Raw genomic sequence first — 21,685 nt, forward strand, 5'->3', positions numbered from 1 at the left:
CCCACCCACCCAAAAAAGAAAAAAATATTGGTATGCTATTGGTGTGGTAGTTTATCCACTGGGTTTTGGAAAGATTTCTTAAGGCCAATGGCTGTAGAACTATAAAAAATGTTATTGGAGTTGGAAACATTTTGCAACAAGACCAATATATTTATATTTATTTATTTATCTTATTTCTAATGCCTGTTTCCATTTTGTAATCCTGGTGGGAAATAGTCTCCCACATGAGGATAGACGACTGCAAAAAAAAGTGATACAAACCAGATATCTCATCTAACTTCTAGTTCACCTCAAAATCGCCAGACAGCACGGTCTTATAAAATACAGAAATCCCATTTTGTAGCACAGACAGATTATTTTTCTTCCTGACAGAAATAAATTTTACATCACGGCCCTGAGACTCGAGTATTGTGAACGTCAAGTATTTACTGTTCGGGTGTGAGAGCAGCATCGCTCCAAAATGTGTTGTTGGCCGGGAGATGTGAGCGGGACAGGTGCTGGAGGTTTGCTAAACACAGACACGGGGTGAGAGTCCAGAGAGACATATGGTCTGGCTGTCGTCCACGTCCACTGTGCCACTTTGCTAGACCTTGAGGAATTTTTCAGGCACGGTTTGAAGCTTTTTCATCAGGATGGGTACGAACCAAGCCAAACGCCTGACTGTCCCAGATAAAACTCAGTGACCATTTGTTACAACTGTTTGTGCATTAACCTCCTAAATAATGGAATAATCCTTTAGGTCAGGATGAATTTGTAGTCAATTAATCCACTTTTTAGCAGTTCAATAGATGTTTCACACCAATGACATAAAGCCATTTACTGTTATTGTAGTAGATTTTTTTTGTCTTGAGTTTTCTATCTAATTTTGTGAGGTGTTAATAATAAAACACAGTGGCACTGAAATATATTAATTTCTTTTAATTTGCATCAACTCTCATATTGTATAAAGTGAGATTTCCATTTTTTTTTTTTTAGTAGAAGGCAGGTCTAGATTCTATATTAATACTGTGAAAGTATTAAAGCTCTCAGTCCACATAGAAATGTATACACCCATACTCAGAAACTGAGCCTTCAAACGAGCCGTTAGGACTTCTGTAACTTTGTGATGTCACAACAAAGTAGTCACCGCTCTCAGAAATGCCCCAAGCCCAGCCCATCCGGATCCACCATCCAGCCTTGCAGGATTTGGTTTCACTGAGTGTTCACCTGGAGTCTCCTGTATTTTTATTCGATCACTCAGGAAACGGTAAGCCAATCAGAGGAAAGAGCCTCTCGTCTGATTGGCTCACCTACCTGTTATTACTACAGCTCCAGAGAGAAGCCTGAGAGAGGAGATGTAAAACTACACTGGGATGTCTTTTTGTTACTTAGAACCCCAGATTTATCTTTTAATGGATATCAACACTTCAAATAAAAACACAGGAAATGTGTAAAATATGGGACCTTTTAATCCTTATCTGTGAACAGTTGACATCTGCACCTTCAACTTTCACTTTTTATTTTAATTGCCATGTCATTTCTGCTGCATCATTGTGGAAAATTTGTATTATAACTGAGGCTGAAAACTAAATAATGAATTAGTCATCATGCAAACAGGACAACAATGTCTGAATATGGCATGTGGCTACTACAGTGATTGTGTTGTGCACACACCTGTGCCTGCAGGTCTTGTTCTATACCAGGCTTGTCTGCACCAGTGCTCTGGCTGGCCATGTCCTCTTCTTCCTCCGGATCTCCATCAGGCTGCTGCGAGACAGTGTCACTCTCTGCACTGAGCTCCACATCTGAGCCTGGAGCTTTGGGACAAGTTGACAGCTTCTTCTGGAGACGGCACCTCTCCAGGACTTTGGACAGAGGAAAAAAAAAAAACTCAGGCCTAATACAACTGTCTCTCCTAAAGCCAAGTGCACACAGTGATATTGATACCCACTGTTGATGCAAGAATGTAAAAGATTAAAATTCAGTTTGAGCATTCTTGTTCAATAGAGAAAACAGATCTGCTGCAGTAAGGTTTATGCGTGTGTGTGCGCCTGTGTGAACAAAGTCTGAATAACCGTCCATCTTCCTTCAAAAAGACATTGTTCAATGCATCACTTTCTTGCAAATGCAACCCTTTCTGCTAAAGTGTATTATGTAAATCTGTTACAGCACTCCAGGGGGATTCCAGTTCATTCCTACTGTGCTGCGGTTTCTTTACTCACTGTTTGCCTTGAACCAGTTGTGTTTGTTTGGGCCATGCTCCAACGCAGCACTCATTTCTACACATTCTTCATAGAAGTCCTTCAGTCTTTCCCCATCTCTGTTTTTCCAATTTGAGTCCAGTCCCTTCTGTTTCTCTCCATTCTGCTTAGTCAGTGCTTCCTCATCCTGCGCTGAACCTTTAAGAAGGAAAAAATTGTTGTTCTTTCCTATTTTTTTCCCACAAAGAATATTAAATTGAAATACCACATGCAGATGGGCTGAAGGTCATCCACATCTCCACATATTTTTCCATCTGTTCTTACAGGAGTGAAACCAGATAAAATGAGTCAAACACTGCTCACCGAGAACTTTGCTTGTCTTGTTCAGTCGCAGCTGCTTCGTCTGCTGCGCTGTGACATTGCTGGCTGTTTTCTGCTGTTTCTGCTCTTGCCTGGCCGACGATGCTTGGTCTTCACATTTTTCTTTTACCGCTGACCTCTGCGAGACCTCTGTGCCCTGGCTTTCTTGTCCCTCTTCTCCTCTGTTATTTCCAGCTGTCTTGCCTTTGCTCTCTTTCTGAATAGCTTGACCCTTGAGTCGTTTCTTCTTGGAGGTCTCTTTAATCCCAGCTACAGCATGGTCCTCGCTGTCTGTTGATCCTCCACCGCCTTCCTTGACGTGTTTTCTTGTCCTTCTCACTGATTTCTTCTCTGGTTTGGCCGGGATAAATAGAGGGGATGATGGACGTGACTCAATTGTGCCTGCATTGGAGACTTAAGAGACAGAATAAAAGAAAAAAATATTTGTGGGACATTTTGTCATTAAACTAGTCCACTGAAATCATGGACTGGGCCTACGGTCAAAAATATGTTGATGAATAAGCTTTAGGAAATAAGGGAAAATTGAGACACTCATTTCCAGGCTTTGTACCGTTGCCAGGGCTCTGCTCTGGAGGGAGAATTAGGTTCTCCTTTGTGCCGTTGTTCAGCTGCTGGCAGGAGCTGTATTTGTTTCGGAGACTTGTGCATCTAAAAAAGAAAAAGCTTTTTTCATGACTCACATTTCCTCCCCTGTACCACCACCAACATCAGTCCCTCATGTCATGCAATATGCATCCTTTTCCCTCCTCTGTCAACACACAATACATTATATCTGCAGAGCAATGTTTCCCCGATCGGTTTTGACTGGTACTAATTTCTAATTTTCTGCCAATGTTATGCTGTCTGTCTCCCAGAGGTTGAAATCTAACCTGTAACAGGGTATCCCACCAGCCAGCCAAGCAAGTCGGAAGCAGCTCTTCCTGCCCTGCTGGAAGCCGGGAGCGTAGCGGTACTCACAGCAGGAACTGATCCTGGCCGCCATGATGCCATTAACGTACAAGGTAGCACTGAAGGGATAACCTCTGTGTCTCTGAGAGACAAACTGGAACTGCTCTGAAAGATGCAAAGGGAAAATATTATGAAATGCTGGAACATTGAAGATGACCATGTTTGATCTTTCTGGTTCAAAATGGTTCTGTCTTATGTTTCGTGAAGATCATCAGGTCCTGTGATGGTTTTCCTTGTGTTCTATGTTCACAGTACTGTGAGACACTTGGGATGGCAGTGTCCAGAAAATAGCATACAGCAGTGGTTCCTAATGTCATGCAATGCCCACTTGCAACCCCTCGTCACAAGGTGCAAATCAAAGGTGAAAATTACAAATTACTTTTCAAATGGTTGGGCTCAGCTTACTGCAAAGATTTCCAATAGAACTATTCCTAATATGTAGTTCAGCCTTTTATTCAGATCTAAGCCAATACATCAGCATTCAGGCTGTTGCTGTTACATTCAGTTCAGTGCCAAACTAGGCCCACAAAAGCACTGTTTATAAAGGTGAATAACTCGGTCTGTAGCAATGTCTGCACCAGAGTTATCACATTAAGACTTTCTGTGGTTTTCATTGTCTTTAAACAACTTTAAACCCAGCTTTTTAACATGTAGCCGAGTTGACAAAAGCACAGTGAGTGTGCAGGGACTCCAATGCAAAAAGCTAGTGATCGGTCAGCAACAATGATTATACAGTATAGGCAGTTCAGTTTGAGGGTTTGGTGTTAAGAATTTGTTCATACATGTGTTAAAAATCTGTGTTTATGAGCTGTGAGAAGTTCAAGAGTTATGTACCCTTCTCAGATTGTTGCGTTTCAAACGTTTTTTAGAGGCCTGAGGACGTAAAATAGCAGAAAATGGTTTCTTTTATATTATTTCCTGACTCATTAATCATCTTATCTATTGTGACCATGCAAACTGGATTTGTGATTCCTTGGGGGGGGGGGTCCTGAACCCCTGGTTGGGAACTGCTTGCATACAGTATATCACATTATTTTACAAAGGAAATCAAATCAAGACCAAATCAGACTCTCAGCTCATTTTTATGTAGTCCAAAATCACAAGAGATAATGTGAGGGATTGTTTATTCAGTTGAAAGTAATTCTATTGAAAACTGTTCACAGTGAGGTCTGTGAATAAAACCAAAACTATCTGAATGACTAAGTGTCATTAGAGTTGAGTGAGAAAATGTTTTTTCTGTAATTTGGGTTAACCGACCCGTGGCTGCCTTCATTTTCCAGGTACAGAGTCAAAATTTTGTTGATTCTAACAAAAAATGTTAAAATATAGTTTGAGCCCAGCACCACTCACTACACCATACTGTGCAAGCTACATGGTGTAAAATCAAATGTGCAAAAAAAAGGTCAAACCACAAAAGAAAAGACAGCAACTACTATGATTTAGTAAAAGTAAAAAGTCATAAACCCTACACATGCTGCTTGGAATGTGGTTCTATGTGCACCTGTCTCCACCTTTGTTTTATTTCTTTAGCTTATACACGGTCTGTGCATGAAGGATAATTCTTCTGCAGTTGTTCACGTTGTATAATGAAAAATGCCAGCTTAAGGGGTATTGCCTAATTTCAGTGTCATATTTGTGCTAAGTGCAAATGTATGTTGACATTGTGAGCCCTTTCTTCATTAGACGATGCTGTCTAAATGCTGTTAACGCTTTGCGTGTGATATTGTCCCACAGAATGAAGACGTGCAATTCAATTCAGCGCACCAAAGCGTCAGTTTGTTCCATTACCCAACTTGTAACATGAACATTGAACATGGAAGTCGAGAGCCGGAAACAGAGACAGCTCGTCTTCAAAGTAAAGGTTACGCGATTTGAACAAACGTGCCAGCTGCAGAGGTCAATTTAAGGAGAGCTAAGCTAAATAAACAAACTGTGTAAATAATGAACATAATTCATAACTGTTATAGGGTTTGCCGCTAGCCCACAACTGACCGGGAATAATTTCCAAGGAACACTTAATTATTATAAAATCTTACAATTCGTGTATAGCAATTTATCTATTTATTAATTTGAGTAAGGTTACTTTATCTGTTATTTTGGGTGAACATTAAAGGCTATATATGTATATGTGTCACTCACTGACATTCTCTCTCACACACACACACACACACAAACGCTTGCCGTGTGTTACCATTCATTCTTATTTATAAAGGTGGTGGGGAGAGGTGAAAGGTTCGGTTCGATATATGGTTGGAACATAAAAGGTTTAGGGGTTGTTGCAAAGCTTAACCCAACAAAAATGACTGAGGAACAGTCTTGGGTCCGTGAATGATGTGGCAGCCTAATAAATGAAGACTAAAGTAAAACATCTCAGTGTTGTATAATAAACCAGACAGTTGACAAATTAAAGAAAAAACCAAGATAAAGTGTAGTAGTAAGGTGCTGAGCCAAAACAGCTTCAGTAATTTCTAAACTGGGTTGAGAACTGGTGACTGAAGGCCACAGCATATGATTCACATCATTTCCATCCTCATCAAACCATTCAGGTCACCAGGGGTGACCGGTGTGACCTCATTTTAGTAAAACTATTTGAAATCCTATGCTTAAAAACACTGAAGAGTTTGTCCTATGAAATATTGAGATCAATCAAGGAAACCTTGTAAATTTCAGACCAATGGTATCAAGGAGATGCTACTATACTATACCGAATCTAATAAAACATTGATGACGTTAAACGTTCAAAAAATATAGACTTCAGATCATTTATCATCACTGATGAACTTGACAAAGAAGATTATATCATTTTCCACCAGGACTTTGCCTTAAAAATCATTACCTTAAATATGGTAGTGTTCCCTTTAGCTGTGTGCAGTCCCGAGAGGTGCATGAAATTCTCAGCGGGCAGGCAGAATTCGGTATAACACCGGTCGGTAAAACCCCTAAACGATGGACAAAACTTGCCGAAGACTACAATGGCTGATGTCGACACAATCGCCGAAATGTTTTCATTAACATCAAGTTCTAAACTTGTTGTAGAGTGACTCATTAAATAATTTTGTCCATCGTTTAGGTGTTTTACCGACTGGCCGAAGGCACCGAAGGTAACCGGATGTAAACACCCACGGTGTTTGACTACTTCCGCTTTCGTGACGCACAGCGTGAAAGAGCGTTTAAGTGGCGGAAAGATACATTTCACAACTTCCGGCCAGGGCCACAGTAAAATCAGAGCGGAAACAGAATGCAGATATTGATTGGGGATCGTGGATTGTGACTACCCAAAAAATATTATCATATGATAATTTTGCCAGATGGCCCACCCCTATGTTCACACCACATTTCTCAGTGTGAAACAGGCTGTGTTAAACCTTATGTAACCAAGCGTCTTATCTTATCTCCACACTTTAGTTCTGTACTCCACGTTTGACCACAAAACAGTTTCCAGTTTCCAACAACAACCAAGCCCTACGTAATTCACGGGGGAGATACTTCTGGAAGCATAACACATAGCACACACAGGAAAGTCTGGTACGCACATGGATGTATTCTGTGATTGTATCATGAGAGAAAATGTCCACAAATCCCCAGTGTGCAATGCAAAACCAGCACAAATACCAAAAATACAGTGTAACTAAACAAAGTCAGTAAATTGACTATTCTCCCACCTTAATGAGGAATTAGCTTATCAGAAATGCAACACAAACAGGTTTTCAACTGGACACATTACAGTCAGAGCCAATATAAAACAGGCACATAACAACAACCAACACTTCAGTCCTACGGTAATTCCCAGGGGACACACCTCAAAAAGCATAACACGTAGCAAACACAACAGAGTCTGTTACACTTACATTACTTGATTGTGGTTTAAGTGGTATTTACTGGCTTTACTCGGATCAGATCCTCGGTCCCTATACATTCAGAAAAACGAAATGCATGAACGTACACTGACCAGCAACAACAAAAATTTTGTTCAATTTATTCAGTGTCTCAACTTTGTGCTGAGTAAAGCTCTTTTCAAACAATCAATGTTTCAGTTCCATTCAATTCAATGTTTTAACCTGTGCTTTTACCAAACAAGTCAGCCACATTCCCAATCAAATAGGGTCTCTGATAGTTTGAACTCTAAAACTCTCGATGCTGTCAGACTTATCTCTGGTACTAGGCAGTTGATTTCTCCTGCAAACAAGATGTTAGAGGACGAGGGTTCCAGGAGACCGGTGTGATGAAGAGGAGATCTGAGTATTTTACTTACTGACCATGGACTTCAAACTGAGCCACGAGTGGTTCACTGATGCCATCATGTTGTTTGTCGTCCGTATTTAAATCCGAGATGGCGCCAACACTGTCCAATCACAGAAAGAGGGCAGTGTATAACAGTGAAGAGTTCCCCTCTGCTCGGTCCTCCCCTCCCCTTCCTGCTCAACCTTATGTGGCAAGTGTTTGTTTGTTCCCCACCATGGTTGTATTATAGTGACACTCTACAGTTAAGTCTGTATTATCTGTCTTAAAGCTAGAAATCATAGAATATCATCATCATATCATCCATAGACAACACAAGGGCACTGACTTTGTTCTGTGTCAACAGTTGTGTATTCCATTAATGTATTGATTAAATGTCATAAGTGACAAAAGAAAATGCTGAATGCAATTTTTAATTGAACCCCCACATTAAGAGCAAGTTGGTGTAAATGATGAACTAATACAACAGAAAAAGAATAGGCTTGTTTTCATCAGTCAGGCTACTGAAGCTATAAAGCTGAAATTACTTTGAGCCACTGTGAGAAATGTGTTACCTCACTAACCCCATAATATACAGTAGCTGTGAAGTGTACTTCTAACAGGTCTAACTTTAGAGGAGAGTGCAGCATGTTCACAAATATTCACCAATCTGTTCTGGGGCACAGGAATAAGAAATGTCAATTCATAAAACCCCCCCCAAAAAAAATCCAACCGGTCAAGGCAGATGTCCACCCACTCTGAGCCTGGTTCTGCTCGAGGTTTCTTCCTGTTAAAAGGGAGTTTTTCCTCCCCCCTGTCGCCAAGTGCTCGCTCTTTGTGGGAATTGTTGGGTTTCTCTGTATAATAAAGTAAGGTCTTGACCTTACCCTGTAAAGTGCCGTGAGATAATATATATTATGATTTGGCACTATACAAATAAAATTGAATTGAATAAAAAGGGTTGGATTGTCCTTTAAATGCACAATCCATGGTCATAATATAGTGCTCCATCCTCAAAGCACCTGGTGCAGAAAAATAACATATACATATTAAAGTCATTATTGAAGCCTATTGGGGATTTGTTCAAAACATGCAAACTTTACTTTGAAGATGATCTGTTTCTGTTTCCGGCTCTCGACTTCCTTGTTCAATTTCTATTGTATAAGTTGGATAATGGAACAAACTGACGCTTTGGTGCACTGAATTGAATTGCACGTCTTCATTCAGTGGGACAATAACACATGCAAAGCAGTGACAGTGTTTAGGCAGCATTGGCTAATGAAGAACGAGCTCACAAATGACAACATACATTTGCACTTAGCATAAGTAGGACACTGAAATTAGGCAATACCCCCTAAACTGGCATTTTTCATTATACGGCGTGAACAACTGCAGAAGAATTATACTTTATGCACGGACCATACAGCTACAGAGGACTTTGTAAACAGATCACATACAAAGTTTCAAGCAAAAATCCATAACCTCTTTCTTGTACATCTGCCTGGCACTGTGATTCCCTCCCTAGAGTGAGTGGGTACAGTGTGTATCAACATGTAGCACCTGCAAAGACGAAATAACTTGTCCAGTCTTCTGACTTTTTTTTTTTTTTTTGATGCTGGTCTATCAAGTCACACATCAGCTTTCATTTCTTGTTAAGCTCAACACTGCCTCAGGCCAGCTTCCTCATCATCGCTTTTTACAATGTTGCTTTGAGGGCAGATGAGTAATTAATGGGGAGGAGCTTTTAACACATCTAATTGCACTCACCTATTACCCTATACCTGATTAATGTGGGAAAAAAATTTACTTTTTTATGTAGGAGATTTTCAAAATTGATGCTACCAACAAAGGCATTTAAAGAATCGATAGGATTATTTCTTTAATGCTCTCTTGTGCACATTCTTGTCTATTCTAGCAAAGCAGCTTTACATTTCACAGCTCCTACCTCCTGTAGTCACCAGGTCCTTGAAGACACAGATATTTTCCCCTCCGTTGACTTGCTGGAGTACCTTCAGTTCATCCTGCCTGGACCCCAACCCTGACCCCACATGACCTTGTCCTAGATAGGTCATTGTCACAGTGACGTTGGATTTCTTTGCTTCTCTTTGTGACTTTAGGTTAAACTGATATGATGAGAAAAGGAGGAAAAAGCAAAAAGGTTTGGATTTTAAAACACCTTTTGATCCATGCTTCATGGAAATGAAACAGATGTCAAGTTACCTGTTTTTTAGTGTGACCTCCTGTTCTCTGAGAGGCTGTTGAAGAGAAAGATCCTCTTCGCTTGTCATACAGGTAAGAGCAGGACTGACTCAGAGCCCCTCTGATTGAGTTCAGACTGGAAGCCTTAGTTGTGATGGCTGGGAGGTAAACGTCATCTTTAACAGCTCTAGTAGAACGAGCTGTTGGCTGATTCAGCTATAGGGTACATGTGTGACAAGTTAATAATACACTAATAATAATACACTAATGGTCTCTTTACAAGTTTAACAAGAAAGTGAATCCATGGTCTGTAATAAGATTAAAATTCAGTGATAAAGTTAAATAGATGTGGGTGTTCCTGAGAAACAATCCATAAGATGTGTTTACAAAATGTTTAATAACAGCAGACTCATGTTGAAAAGGGTTAAATGCTAAATAGTCTCTGATACTGTCCATATTGTTTAAGCTATAAGAGCATTCTTGGTTATACTTAATCTGCTAGCCTGAGATCGATTACTTTTGTCTCCACACGCACACCTTGGGGGAATCCAGTGGAAATCTCGTGGTGTTTTCCTCATTTGAGTAAAGGCTCTCACTGAGTAAGTGTCACCCCGTGACTTTGTTGGGTGCCAAATGTAAAAATTCGTTTACAATTTTTTTGCTGATATATTTTCAATATGTTATATGTTACACGTCTGCAACAGACCAGTTAATCATGCATTTGTGAAGAAAAGATAAGGCCAGCTATTACATCATATTTCACCTTTGCAATAGAAAAGTACTGTCAACCCAATTATTTAATAAACGGAAACATCATCTAACAGTAAACAGTGCCCGGACATCGATCCATTCTTGAAGCGCGTCAGACCAAGGTCTTCTCCCGCACCCTGCCGGATGGCCAAAATCAGGTCAGAATAGTCGCCACAGGTACCGTCCACACTATTAACGGTAAGGTAAGTAGTAGAGCTAACCTGACCAGCGAGCTAGCGTTTGTTAGTGTCACTTGAATGCTAGCTGAGGTAAGCGAAGGTTTTTACCTTGAGTTATGGAGACCTGGATCAAGAGCCAGCATTTTAAATGTCAGATATGTATCTAGCTAGGTATATAGCAGGCGATCAAGCTGATGTTAGCTATCTGGGAAAGATACACATAGCAACAGCATATGCTTCTTAAAGTGGTTTGTTACCCCGGTAACCACGAACGGTTACCTTTCCAAAACATAGCTACAGAAAATCCTTTCAATGGATCACAAAACCTTAGCTAGCATCCGGGTGATACTAATAAACTATTGCTAGCTGGTCAGGTTAGCTAACAAGATTTAAGATACTAAATAAATAAATATAACATGACGTTTTACATGAATTCCTGCCTCAAATGAGAGGAGAATGAGTTGAATGTGAGGAAAGTGAGCTAAATATTCAAAATATATCCGCGAAAAATTTGGAACCGAATGTAACGACTTTCGTATTGTTTCTCCCCGTTTCTCGGGTATGTTGTCGGTATTTCATACTGCTAAAGTTGTCGCAAAAATTTTCTTATACAAGTTAGAGTGTTGAGAGGATGTACATGTAGCCTAATATTTTGAGAAAGGTTGAGGAAAGTTTTGCAGAAAAGTGTAGTGTGTGTGTGTGTGTGGGTGCAGCCCCAGTTTGTTAGCTGAGTGCTTCTACCACTTTGTACACAAATGTGAATATGTTTAATACCATTATTTAAATGTATATTGTTATTTAGTAATTTTTTAAAAAGTTTTGTGAGAGTTGCTTAGCTGTGTCTACATGTTAACGAGTAATGGTAGTGAAAATGAGAAGTATGTCTCAGAGACATACTCTATGCTCTGATAACGAAAATGAGGATATGTACTCTACTGAGAGCAACCTGTTGTGCAGATGTGTGTGTTTGTAAATTATGTACAGATTTGATTATTCATTCGATTTTTGAACGCACTCAATGAGGAAACATCACCTTATCAGTTGTGATTATTTCCCCCCTTTTCTCAGGGACATAACACATTATGCAACAATTAAAGAGATTCATCTTAAATCACATAATGTTTGGTTTGGGATCTTAGAGGCCCAGGCCCCTTTTATCAGCTCCAAAATCATATCAACTTTGTTTTATTGGCTGGATGCTATGTGATTTCATCTAATTTGTGAGAATTGCTCATGAATATGATTTTGGAAAGATGAAAGGTTTGAGACATCTGCTACAGAAAATAACATTGCTTCTGAGATCCCTGCTGTAAAATATGGTTAAATACAATGAGTGCTCATATGCTGTTTATCTGTGATTGGCATTGACAGCACTTTTTACTCAACATTGGATTTCTGTTTTACAGTGAGTTATATAGCAATTTGTTCATATAAAATGTAATGAGGAGTTAGATCACTATGAGGCCTAATTTACCAAACACATAAGCAACATCTCTGTAAGATAACATATCTCTTTGTCTGAGGGATATTTTGGCAAACAAATAACCCATAGTACATATAAAATCCTCATTTTGTGTAATGACAATATTTTATTGACTATTTTTGTCATCCTGATCCAATCTGCAAGCTCAATTTGTGGTAGTGGGAGGGGTTACCACTTCAATACCTTCTCCATTTTGAGATTTAATGAGGTGACAAAAAAAGTGTCTTTGTCGTTTTTTTTTTTTTTTTTACACATTTACATATATGGCAGTGGAGACTGTAAAGCTGGTCTCAGCAAAGCACAAGCATCAAAACCGTATATTGCTCCTATTATCTTATAGAAGGAGAAAGTTTTGTGGTGTGGAGCCCTTTTCTGAGTAACTGATCGTAACCATGACTATTATTTCATTTTTTTAGCTCATTACTTTCTCCATATTCAATTGCTTATTTATTCGTTGTTTTAGTGGTATTTCAATATTTATGAAATATTTTTGTTATATGTATTTCTATTACTAAATCATCACATACAAATGTCTTGGTTTGTTATTTATGCGTTAGCATGTGTTATGTGTATGAGTATAGGTTATATGCATATTTATGTCAGTCAGGAAAAATATAACTCTTACACAATTTTATTTGTTCTGTTTTTCATTTGCATTTCATAAAAACAACTGTGAATTTGCAGAGTATTTCTGTCATGAATATTTAATACATTGCAAAATATGGAGGAAAAGCTATTCAAAAAAGCATTAAAAGATTCTACTAAAGAGTTGATTTTGCTTTATTCTAGATGTTAAAAGTCTGCTCCACCACCCTTTTAAATATTGCAGCACTGCAACAGATTCAGTTAGAGCTCTCAACCTTTAGCAGAACTGAAGCTGAAAATCAAATGCATCTCTCACTGTAATAGTAGTAATATACTGTTCTACCACTGTTTTACCACTCACCTTGTAGATCTCCACAGTATCAGGGCTCTCGAGCAAGAGGAGTTGGCTCTTTGCCCTGATCAGACTGGCAATTGAATGGATCATTTTAGCATCTCTACCAGGCTGAGCTGGGATCTGTAATAAAAAAAAAAAAAGTGTTCAGATGTTTCAACTAATAATATTCACAGCGATGATAACCTTAAAAACTAGCCATTAAGTGTTTTTAAAAGCAATTAGACAACCACTAATGAAAATGTGAAGCTGACAGTTAGACATGGATGAGGACCTCCCTAATGAGACACTTACAGGAGTGTCTCTGTCTCCTCCATGGAGTCCCCTGTAAAAGAGATCCTGAAGGAGAGTCTTGCTGTTTCTCCTGATTCTTCTCATTGATTTCCTCTGATGTGACTCCATTCTGACTCATGAGCACAGACAGAAACAGCAGTATATGTATTTGAACATACAGTCTGTAAAGTAGTTTTTACATTTACAATTTTAGTTAATACTTTTATATTAATTTACCTGAGTGTAAAATATTAGTTACAGCATATTAGAATTATACTAATTACAGAGGTCATAACCAGGTAATAGTTAGCCTAGCTTAGCATAAAGACCGGAAGCGGAAGGAAACAGACTCACTCTGTTTGTTTAATCTGTACACAAACAATAAAAGTCACTTTGTGGTTTTAGAGGACGTTGGGTGTGTGTGTAATTATTTAGGCTAGGCTAGCTGATACACCCCATTTCCAGTCTTTATGCTAAGCTAGGCAAATCACCGCCTGGCTCTACAGCTTTGTTCTTAATGGACAGTCATGAGAATGGTATCAGGCTTCTCATCTTACTGTCAACAAGAAAGCCAATATGAGAGAAGAAACACCAGGCTATTCTCATATCAGACTGGATATTCAGGATTTTATATCTATATTTACTAAGATGTTACCTTGATGATGTTACCTTGATAATTAAGTGAAATCTGAGGGGTAGGTGTGGGTGGTGAGTCAGAGATTTGGTACCAGGTTATTAATAACCCATCATAACTTTATTAATGAGCTGTAATGTGAAGTGTTGTATAGTGATGTAACAGTTAAAGTTGGAGGGAGAAATGAAACAGATTTTTTTTATGAGTATCAGAGGATGTGGGATATAATTCAGTTTGGCGAGGACGATATAAAAAGTCCTGAGATGAGAGTTTACAGATGAAAATGGATTGAGACTCCCTCTTCTCATTTGACTTGTAAGGTCACTGTGGTTCTGCAACTCAATGAATAGTCAGGCATAAAAGCTGCATTGGTTGGGGGTTCAGTTTACACTGCTACCTCTACATGTTAAAGAAAAGTCTGCCAGGGGAAAACTAAATTAAGATGACGTCAATCTTTGGTTTTTCCACTGTACCCTAACAAGCCTCCATTGTTTCCTTCACAGGCTGTCAGTGAATTGTAGTATCTGTAATCTAATCGCGATGTCTGCGGCCATGTCATCTGTTGGGCTAGCACTTCTGGGAGAGGAGGCAGCAGGCGGCCATCTCTTGAGATTAGTAGCCTATGTATGCATGAGCGCACCTCAGCCTCAGATGGTAAATAGCAGGAAAAATAGGACATGTGCTTTGAGAAGTATATGCTTCTTTATTGTCAGTCCAGCTTATTCTCTTGAAAGTTGTCGTAATTGCCCCAGATTTTTGCATGAAATATAGAAAAGAAGCAGTAAAATGAGACTAATATCATCGGTAATGGCTGCATGTGTAAGACATGAAGCCCTGTGCTGTGCTTATTCTCTCTTCTTAAGTTTCTTAATCATCTTTAAACCCCCCAAAGAAGTAATTGTTATTCCTAACTGTATATCACCAAGATATACCTTACATTCATTTCCACTGGTGTGAGAAATATTCTTTACATAAGTACTAAAACCTCACTGTAACAATGTGATTCGTAATAAATCTACAATTAAAATTTTATGGAAGTAAAAGTATAGAAGTGTTAAAAGCACATGATGCATAATATCAAATGTATAGCCTCAGTACTCAGTGTAGCAGCATTCAGAGTCCTGTAATATTATTAAATAATTGGATTATTATTATTACAGATGCTGTAATGTTTATGCAGCATTTTTAATGTTGTGTCTAGAGCTAGTTTTACCTCCATTATATCCTGGGTAGTTTTGCATTAGACTTCATGTTTTGTTAATTTACAGTTACTATAGATGTCAAATAAATGTAGTGGAGTAGAATGGGAAATATTCTACAATGTAAAATGTAGAATATTTCCCTGTGAAATGAAGTAGAAAAGCAGCAGAAAACTGACAAAAAAAGGCTAATTTCAAGTACAAGTTTTCTAAAATTGTACTCAACCACAGTTCTAAGTAAATGCACTTAGTTACTTTACACCACTGTGACTGTCTTAGTAATCTTTAGCTATCCCAGTAACTTAACTATTCAATTACCTTATACATTTTTTTTTAACACACTTCACAATGTACTTATTAGTTTTTAGTAATTCTTTCTAATTCATTCATTTCCCATCACACACACACACACAGGATAGAGATCTTACCTGTTGACTTGTCCAGGTACGGAGCTGAATGTGTCTTTCCACCAGGTGATCTGATACATCCACAGCTGTTGATCTCCTGTTCTCTGCTCCCTCTCTATACAGCCAGCCAGTGACACCTGAGCAGCTGTCACCTTTGGCACCCGGCCCCCGCCGCCCGACACTGGTTCCTCATTCATCTTTAATTGTCCCTGACCTTCACTCTATCCACTCTGGCCACATGTGCTGTTTTTTATGAGGATTTTCCCCCTGACTTTTATCAGGTATCTTTTCCATGCAATGTGTCATGAAGCTTAAAATTGTTCTTTGTCCTGTCTGTAGCTTTTGTTGTAGCTTTGCCCTTACATAAGATTTAAACTTTTCTTTCATAAAAACCTCTGACACAGTATTATGACAACCATGGGACACCTAAACTTAACCATACAGTCTTTTGTTTAACCGCTTCAATGCCAAAAACTTGAAGTATGAAGCGTTTACTTCACGGTCCACCGCTATATTAAGAAGGAAAGTGTGAGATATATTGCTGCAATTAAACAAATAATTTGCAAAGAATGAAAGAAAAAATAACAGTCTTCAAAAATGAATTGTTAGGCACTCGTATGAATAATGAAATAGGTTTTGCCTGTTTGATCTGAGACAAAATCCACACTTCCTGCTCTGTGCAAAAATACATCCCAAACTTTATCCTTCCTTTTTATCACAAAAGTCCACAGACAGTGTTTCTGTGCTAAGCTACACCAACACAAAGAGGTAATCTGGTACTACAAAAACTGTTGCTTTAGAAGATACCCACTTGATTTTTGCTGAAGCCTCAAATTAACTTCGGATAGATTTTGGAATTTGTTTTTGCACAGAACGAGGACTGTGGATCGTGTAACCTATCACCTCCAGTGGAAACACATTGGAAATACATGTTTCCCACTGCCAGTATAAATGGGGGGAAGCAAAACCTGTTTAAATGCTCATACAGGCACCTGACTATTATTTTAAGACTTGACCTTTCCTTTAATGGAGATACATATCTTGTTGTCCATATATCTTGGCAGACTTGCATATGGGTCCTATCCTTGTACTGAATGTTGACATAATTAGTGCCATGGAAGTTTTGACTGTACACAGCTTGTTGCCAGACACACTGAAGAAATATAAAAGGAATCATCTCATTTATCTTGGGGATTAAGAAAATCCAGACATGTGATCATCATCACGATATTTCCACTAGTGGATACAAAACATATGAAAATGACTCAAATTTTCATCTGATGAATAGAGACTAACATGCATCTCTCTTGAGGCCGTACAGGCCTTGCCATCATATGGTGTTATTGTTATATAACCAACATTTTCCTGCCATTCCGCCATAAAGACCTGCTCATTCTCTCTTCATCTCTCCTCTGTGAGCAATCTGAATGGTCGCACTGTGCGCACACCTCGGCTCTCTCAAATAACCCCGAGCCGCCAAGTACACATTGGCTCCATGCAGTTTTGTTATGTGCCGTGGCACATCCAAAGGGCCCCTGGAGGCCAACAGGCTCCGTCTGCCTGCTGGATCCATTACATCCAAAAGCCTGATAGGGGGTCTGAGTGTATTTGGCTTGGCAGTCCGGCATTTGCTTCCTGCCTTGTTCACTGAAGCAATGTGTCAGTTTATTATGGGCTCGCCACACACCTCCGCCCTCCTGCGTCCAAGATTTGACGCATGATGTGAGCGGCGCTTTCCAGGAGGGCTGTTTTGTCATTTTCCTCTGCTCAGCATCTATTGAGGGCTGAGATTTGTCCTCAATGTCATCAATGATCAGCGCTGCAGTGAATATTTGGAATTGAGGCCACATTGATTGTTGATGTTGGACTTCATAAGCTGTGATAAAGCCATCTATTACTGAGTTTTATTGACTGCTTATGTAATATCCTGCTCTCAGGGGACAGTTTAGATTTCTGACCCTTCATCCTGCTTCTCATTGTGAAAAGAAAAGAAGCAGAATAGATTTCATTTCCTCTTATTCTTCCCATTGTATAATTTGTAACCAATATAAAGCAGCAGTGCCTTAAAGCAGTGATGAATCAAATGAGCTTGAGTACCCCTTTATGCCACCCCTTCAATAGATGGAATGGCCTTCATAGAATTTCAACAGAAATTCAAGGCAAGCAAACACAGTGGCTGTGTGTTTACTTGGGATGGCAGTTTCACAGCATTTCAACCATTTATCTTTCGTTTAGCTAACAATTTAGATTTCTCTGCTACATTGCTGACTAGTTTTTCTTCAGCCTAACTTACACTTTGCTGAGTTACCAGGTACAGCCTGATAACTGCAGAAGTAAATTCCTCGGGTTGGGACTTACTGGCCCGAAGATTAGAAAGAAAAAAAAAAGATTGCAACGGGAAAGTTGACAGTTCATTTTCTTGACGAGCAGGACAAATCTAGGTGGCTAAAGTGAAAGAGCAATGCTTCCTCTGCCTCATTACCACCACTGAGGTGCCCTTCAATGAGCACATTAACCCCATGGGGAGTGAGTGGAGCTGCTCGGTGGCCAATAGTTTCGCTGGGCAGCTTCCAAGTATTAAAGTGTGCAACTGTGTCAGAGTGAACACAACTTTCAAAAACTATTTAATTTAAATGTGTAGAGATGGGGAAAGAACAGCATAAATATCCCATATGCATATGAAACAACGGTTTACTCGGAGGAAAACAGAGCTGTGTGATTTTGGAGAGGGTGGAAAGTGAGTCCCATCTTCTTCTTCTTCTTTCTGTACATCATATGATGACTGAAGAGAGTTCTTTATCCATCAAATGACTTGACTTGAAATATTCTGGTGTGCAGATAATCAAAAAATAGAATGGTTTAATTTTGATGTGGTTAAAGTTGGACTACTCCTCTGATTCCTCCAGTTTTATATAATAAATGTTTCTGCCTGTGATTTTTTGTTGCTGACAATGAAGGTCTGAGGATTTGATTTTGAAAATTGATGGAGTTGGTCTCCTGTATTTTTGAACTTTTTTGTAGTGTTGTAGTGAGAGCTCTTTATATCTGGCTTATATGAAGCTGTGATGTCTTGTAAGCCAATGTGGACTGTGTCATTCATCATGATTTTCTAGTGACACGCAAGCCTCTTCTGTGAAGAACACATCGCAGTGCAAGAATTCTGTGATAAAACAGCAACATTATGAGCTATTAATCATAATTAATAAATCAATCAGTGGTTGTTTATGGAGCAGCTTCAGGTCATTCATCTTGATAACTCGGGCTTATAGTCATTGATCTCAAATTTCTTTCTTCCTCGTGCCATGTGGTGTTTGACATTTCATTTATTTTCCTAAGGTTGATTTCCATGTGTTATTTTATATGATGGGAATATCACAAAATACAAAATGTATAGTAAATGAACAGCAGAGCACATACTGCTCATTGTTATAATGAGCAAACATCAGTTGCCATGTCTTCTCTTGCATCCTGTCATGTCAGCGTTTCACCACTTGAGGGTGCAAGAAGACCAACCAGCCCATCATATCATCCTACTTTGTCATATTACTTCAGAGCATACAGGAGAGAAGTCTGGAAGCTCTTCTTGAAACTCTCACAGTGGTGTGTTGATCCACAGTGGTTAATTACCTCCCTGTTTCTGAAGTGCTGTATCATCTGTTCTTGCTGTCAGAAACTCTAAGTCACGCTGCTTATTGTGGCCACTCAAACTTCTAATTGGCAGATATAGTGGAGTTTCCACAAAATACTGGACCTGCTGCACACACTGCTGCGGTCGCCAGGCTGTCTGGGATGCAGCCATTTGGTGCCTGGTTTCAACACTCCATCAAATTTCATGTTATGGTAAAATTAATTTAATACCAAAAAGCAAGAGTACATCACACAGGGGATTTATATTTTCTAAAAACTGGGAATTGGCAGATGGAAGAGGCAGTGCTTATTGCACACTGATTTCACACATTAGGAATTAATAATGCAACCACACACACACACACACACACACACACACATACACACATACACACACACACACACACACACACACACACACACACACACACACAAATATCCTGTTCTCCACAACTATTTGCAGTGATGCAGTTTGTCAGGTTTAATTTTTTCACATTAGGAATCATTTACATTGGCGCCCTTTACCCGGCTGCTGCAGCCTTCTACTCTCCTGGGAGGACAGGGGTCTAATAACAGGGGGACCAAAAATCGTATCAATGCATGAATTAACAACTGGACAAACTGATAAGCTTAAAATGACTTTACTGGACTGTGACTGCTTTAGTATTCTGACCAGGCAAAGCAGCTTTACCCAGATGCATTTTAACCACTAGATTATTTAGCACCACAGTTTAAGGACTTGTAAAATGTTTCAAACACTTTATATTTTGGTTTAAATCAAAAAATCTAAATCACCAAATTTGGAAATACAATTAATACAAATAGTATGCATTGTTGGTGCATTGTTGTTCCACTTAAAACATTTATTTTACCTGCATTATTTAGCTATTTTAGTATCTTTCTGCTTATAACAGTAGTGTTTGGACGTACCATACATTAGGTTTAACAATATGACGCTATGATACCATCCATCTAGGATCTTAAGTTAACACAACATCCATGTACTATGTCAGAGGATTGCATGAGTGACCTGTCCCATCTGTGCAGAGCAGCAGGGGTGCCGGAGCTGGTCCCAGCTGGAGACTGGTAGAGCCATGTGGCACGCTGGCACCCTTTTGACGGGACATGGAGCAGGCTGCATGTGAGGGCCCAGCTAAAAAAAAAGGAAATATTGTCTGAGCCCCAGAATTATGTTCCATTAATCATCAGACCTGAGCAATGGCTTGCTGCAAGTATGAGAAGCTGCTGCATTAGAATTTAATGGTAATGGATTATAAAACTATAAAACCACCCAGAGGTGTTTATGTTCCAACTTGTTGCTTGTAATGACACAGTGTTCACAGATTTGTTTTCACAGAAAGCCTTGATCACCCACCGCCACACGGTACATATAGCATCATGTAGTGTAGCGCTGTGTTAACACTGTAGCCTTAAGAGGGTGCTGGCTTTGAAAATGATTGTGTGGGTTGAATTTGCATGTGCTTACTCCTGCAGTCCAGACATGCAGTTCAGATGACCTGAAATTCTCCTACATGTGAATTTGTTTATCTGTCCGTGTTAGCCTTGTTAGGGTTAAGGAACCCATCCACCGTGTGTGTGTGCTGTATATAAATTAGTGTGATCTCATTAGCTGTGACCTCAGGAGGAACTGTATAATTGGTTGAATGGGGTGTAGTGGTTCAATCCCCCAACTCTTCCACATGTCAGCGAGTTCTTGACTCTGAACCCCAGTTGCTTGAGTTGGCCAGGTCAGTGTTATTATGTGCCTGCAATGCAATAACATTGAAACACACGTTTCAATCTCTACAGAGGATGTTACTTTGAGTTTCATTCACGTTGTAGAGAATCATCCTAACTCTGACCTCAGTCACTGCAGGTATCCCTCAAAAAGATCTTTGAAACTCTGAGGACTGGCCAAAGCGACCTCACAGTCATGGTCAGTTAACTCTTAGCCTTTTAACTCAGGTAGCTCCAATGTAAATCAACACAGTGTATTTGCGTGTACTTGTGTGTGTGTATGTTGATGTGTGATTGTTTGCGTTTGAAGGTTAAGCTTTGGCAGGTCCTACCACCACGCGCACACATACATTGACGGACACACAAACACCGTCTCCACTTTATGACCGCAGTTTTGGACGCATGGTATTGCAGATCAACTTCTGTTAGGGCATGAACATGTGTGTATACATGTACCATTGCTATAGTTGAGGGGACAAACTTAGGTTTGAAACCATGACTGTGAGGTCGCTTTGGCCAGTCCTCAGAGTTTC

The 21,685-nt window shown here is 39.5% G+C and overlaps 1 protein-coding gene across 1 annotated transcript in view; it reads right to left on the reverse strand.

Moving 5' to 3' along the window:
• LOC111663072 (uncharacterized) overlaps positions 1 to 13,677 on the reverse strand; it is a 15,918-nt gene extending 2,241 nt beyond the window's left edge. The window contains exons 1-9 of the mRNA XM_087176884.1: positions 13,570 to 13,677; positions 13,285 to 13,398; positions 9,948 to 10,142; positions 9,673 to 9,850; positions 3,431 to 3,614; positions 3,112 to 3,209; positions 2,544 to 2,942; positions 2,202 to 2,378; positions 1,654 to 1,844 (exon numbers count right to left, since the gene is read on the reverse strand). Coding sequence (XP_087033010.1) covers positions 1,654 to 1,844; positions 2,202 to 2,378; positions 2,544 to 2,942; positions 3,112 to 3,209; positions 3,431 to 3,614; positions 9,673 to 9,850; positions 9,948 to 10,142; positions 13,285 to 13,398; positions 13,570 to 13,677 — 1,644 coding nt within the window. The remainder of the gene's footprint in view (positions 1 to 1,653; positions 1,845 to 2,201; positions 2,379 to 2,543; positions 2,943 to 3,111; positions 3,210 to 3,430; positions 3,615 to 9,672; positions 9,851 to 9,947; positions 10,143 to 13,284; positions 13,399 to 13,569) is intronic.
• Positions 13,678 to 21,685: the final 8,008 nt, after the last annotated feature.

The sequence above is a fragment of the Seriola lalandi genome, unplaced genomic scaffold (assembly GCF_002814215.2).
Source record: "Seriola lalandi dorsalis isolate HSWRI2012SDOR001 ecotype SW California unplaced genomic scaffold, Sedor1 jcf7180002054572, whole genome shotgun sequence".
Classification (NCBI taxonomy): domain Eukaryota; kingdom Metazoa; phylum Chordata; class Actinopteri; order Carangiformes; family Carangidae; genus Seriola; species Seriola lalandi.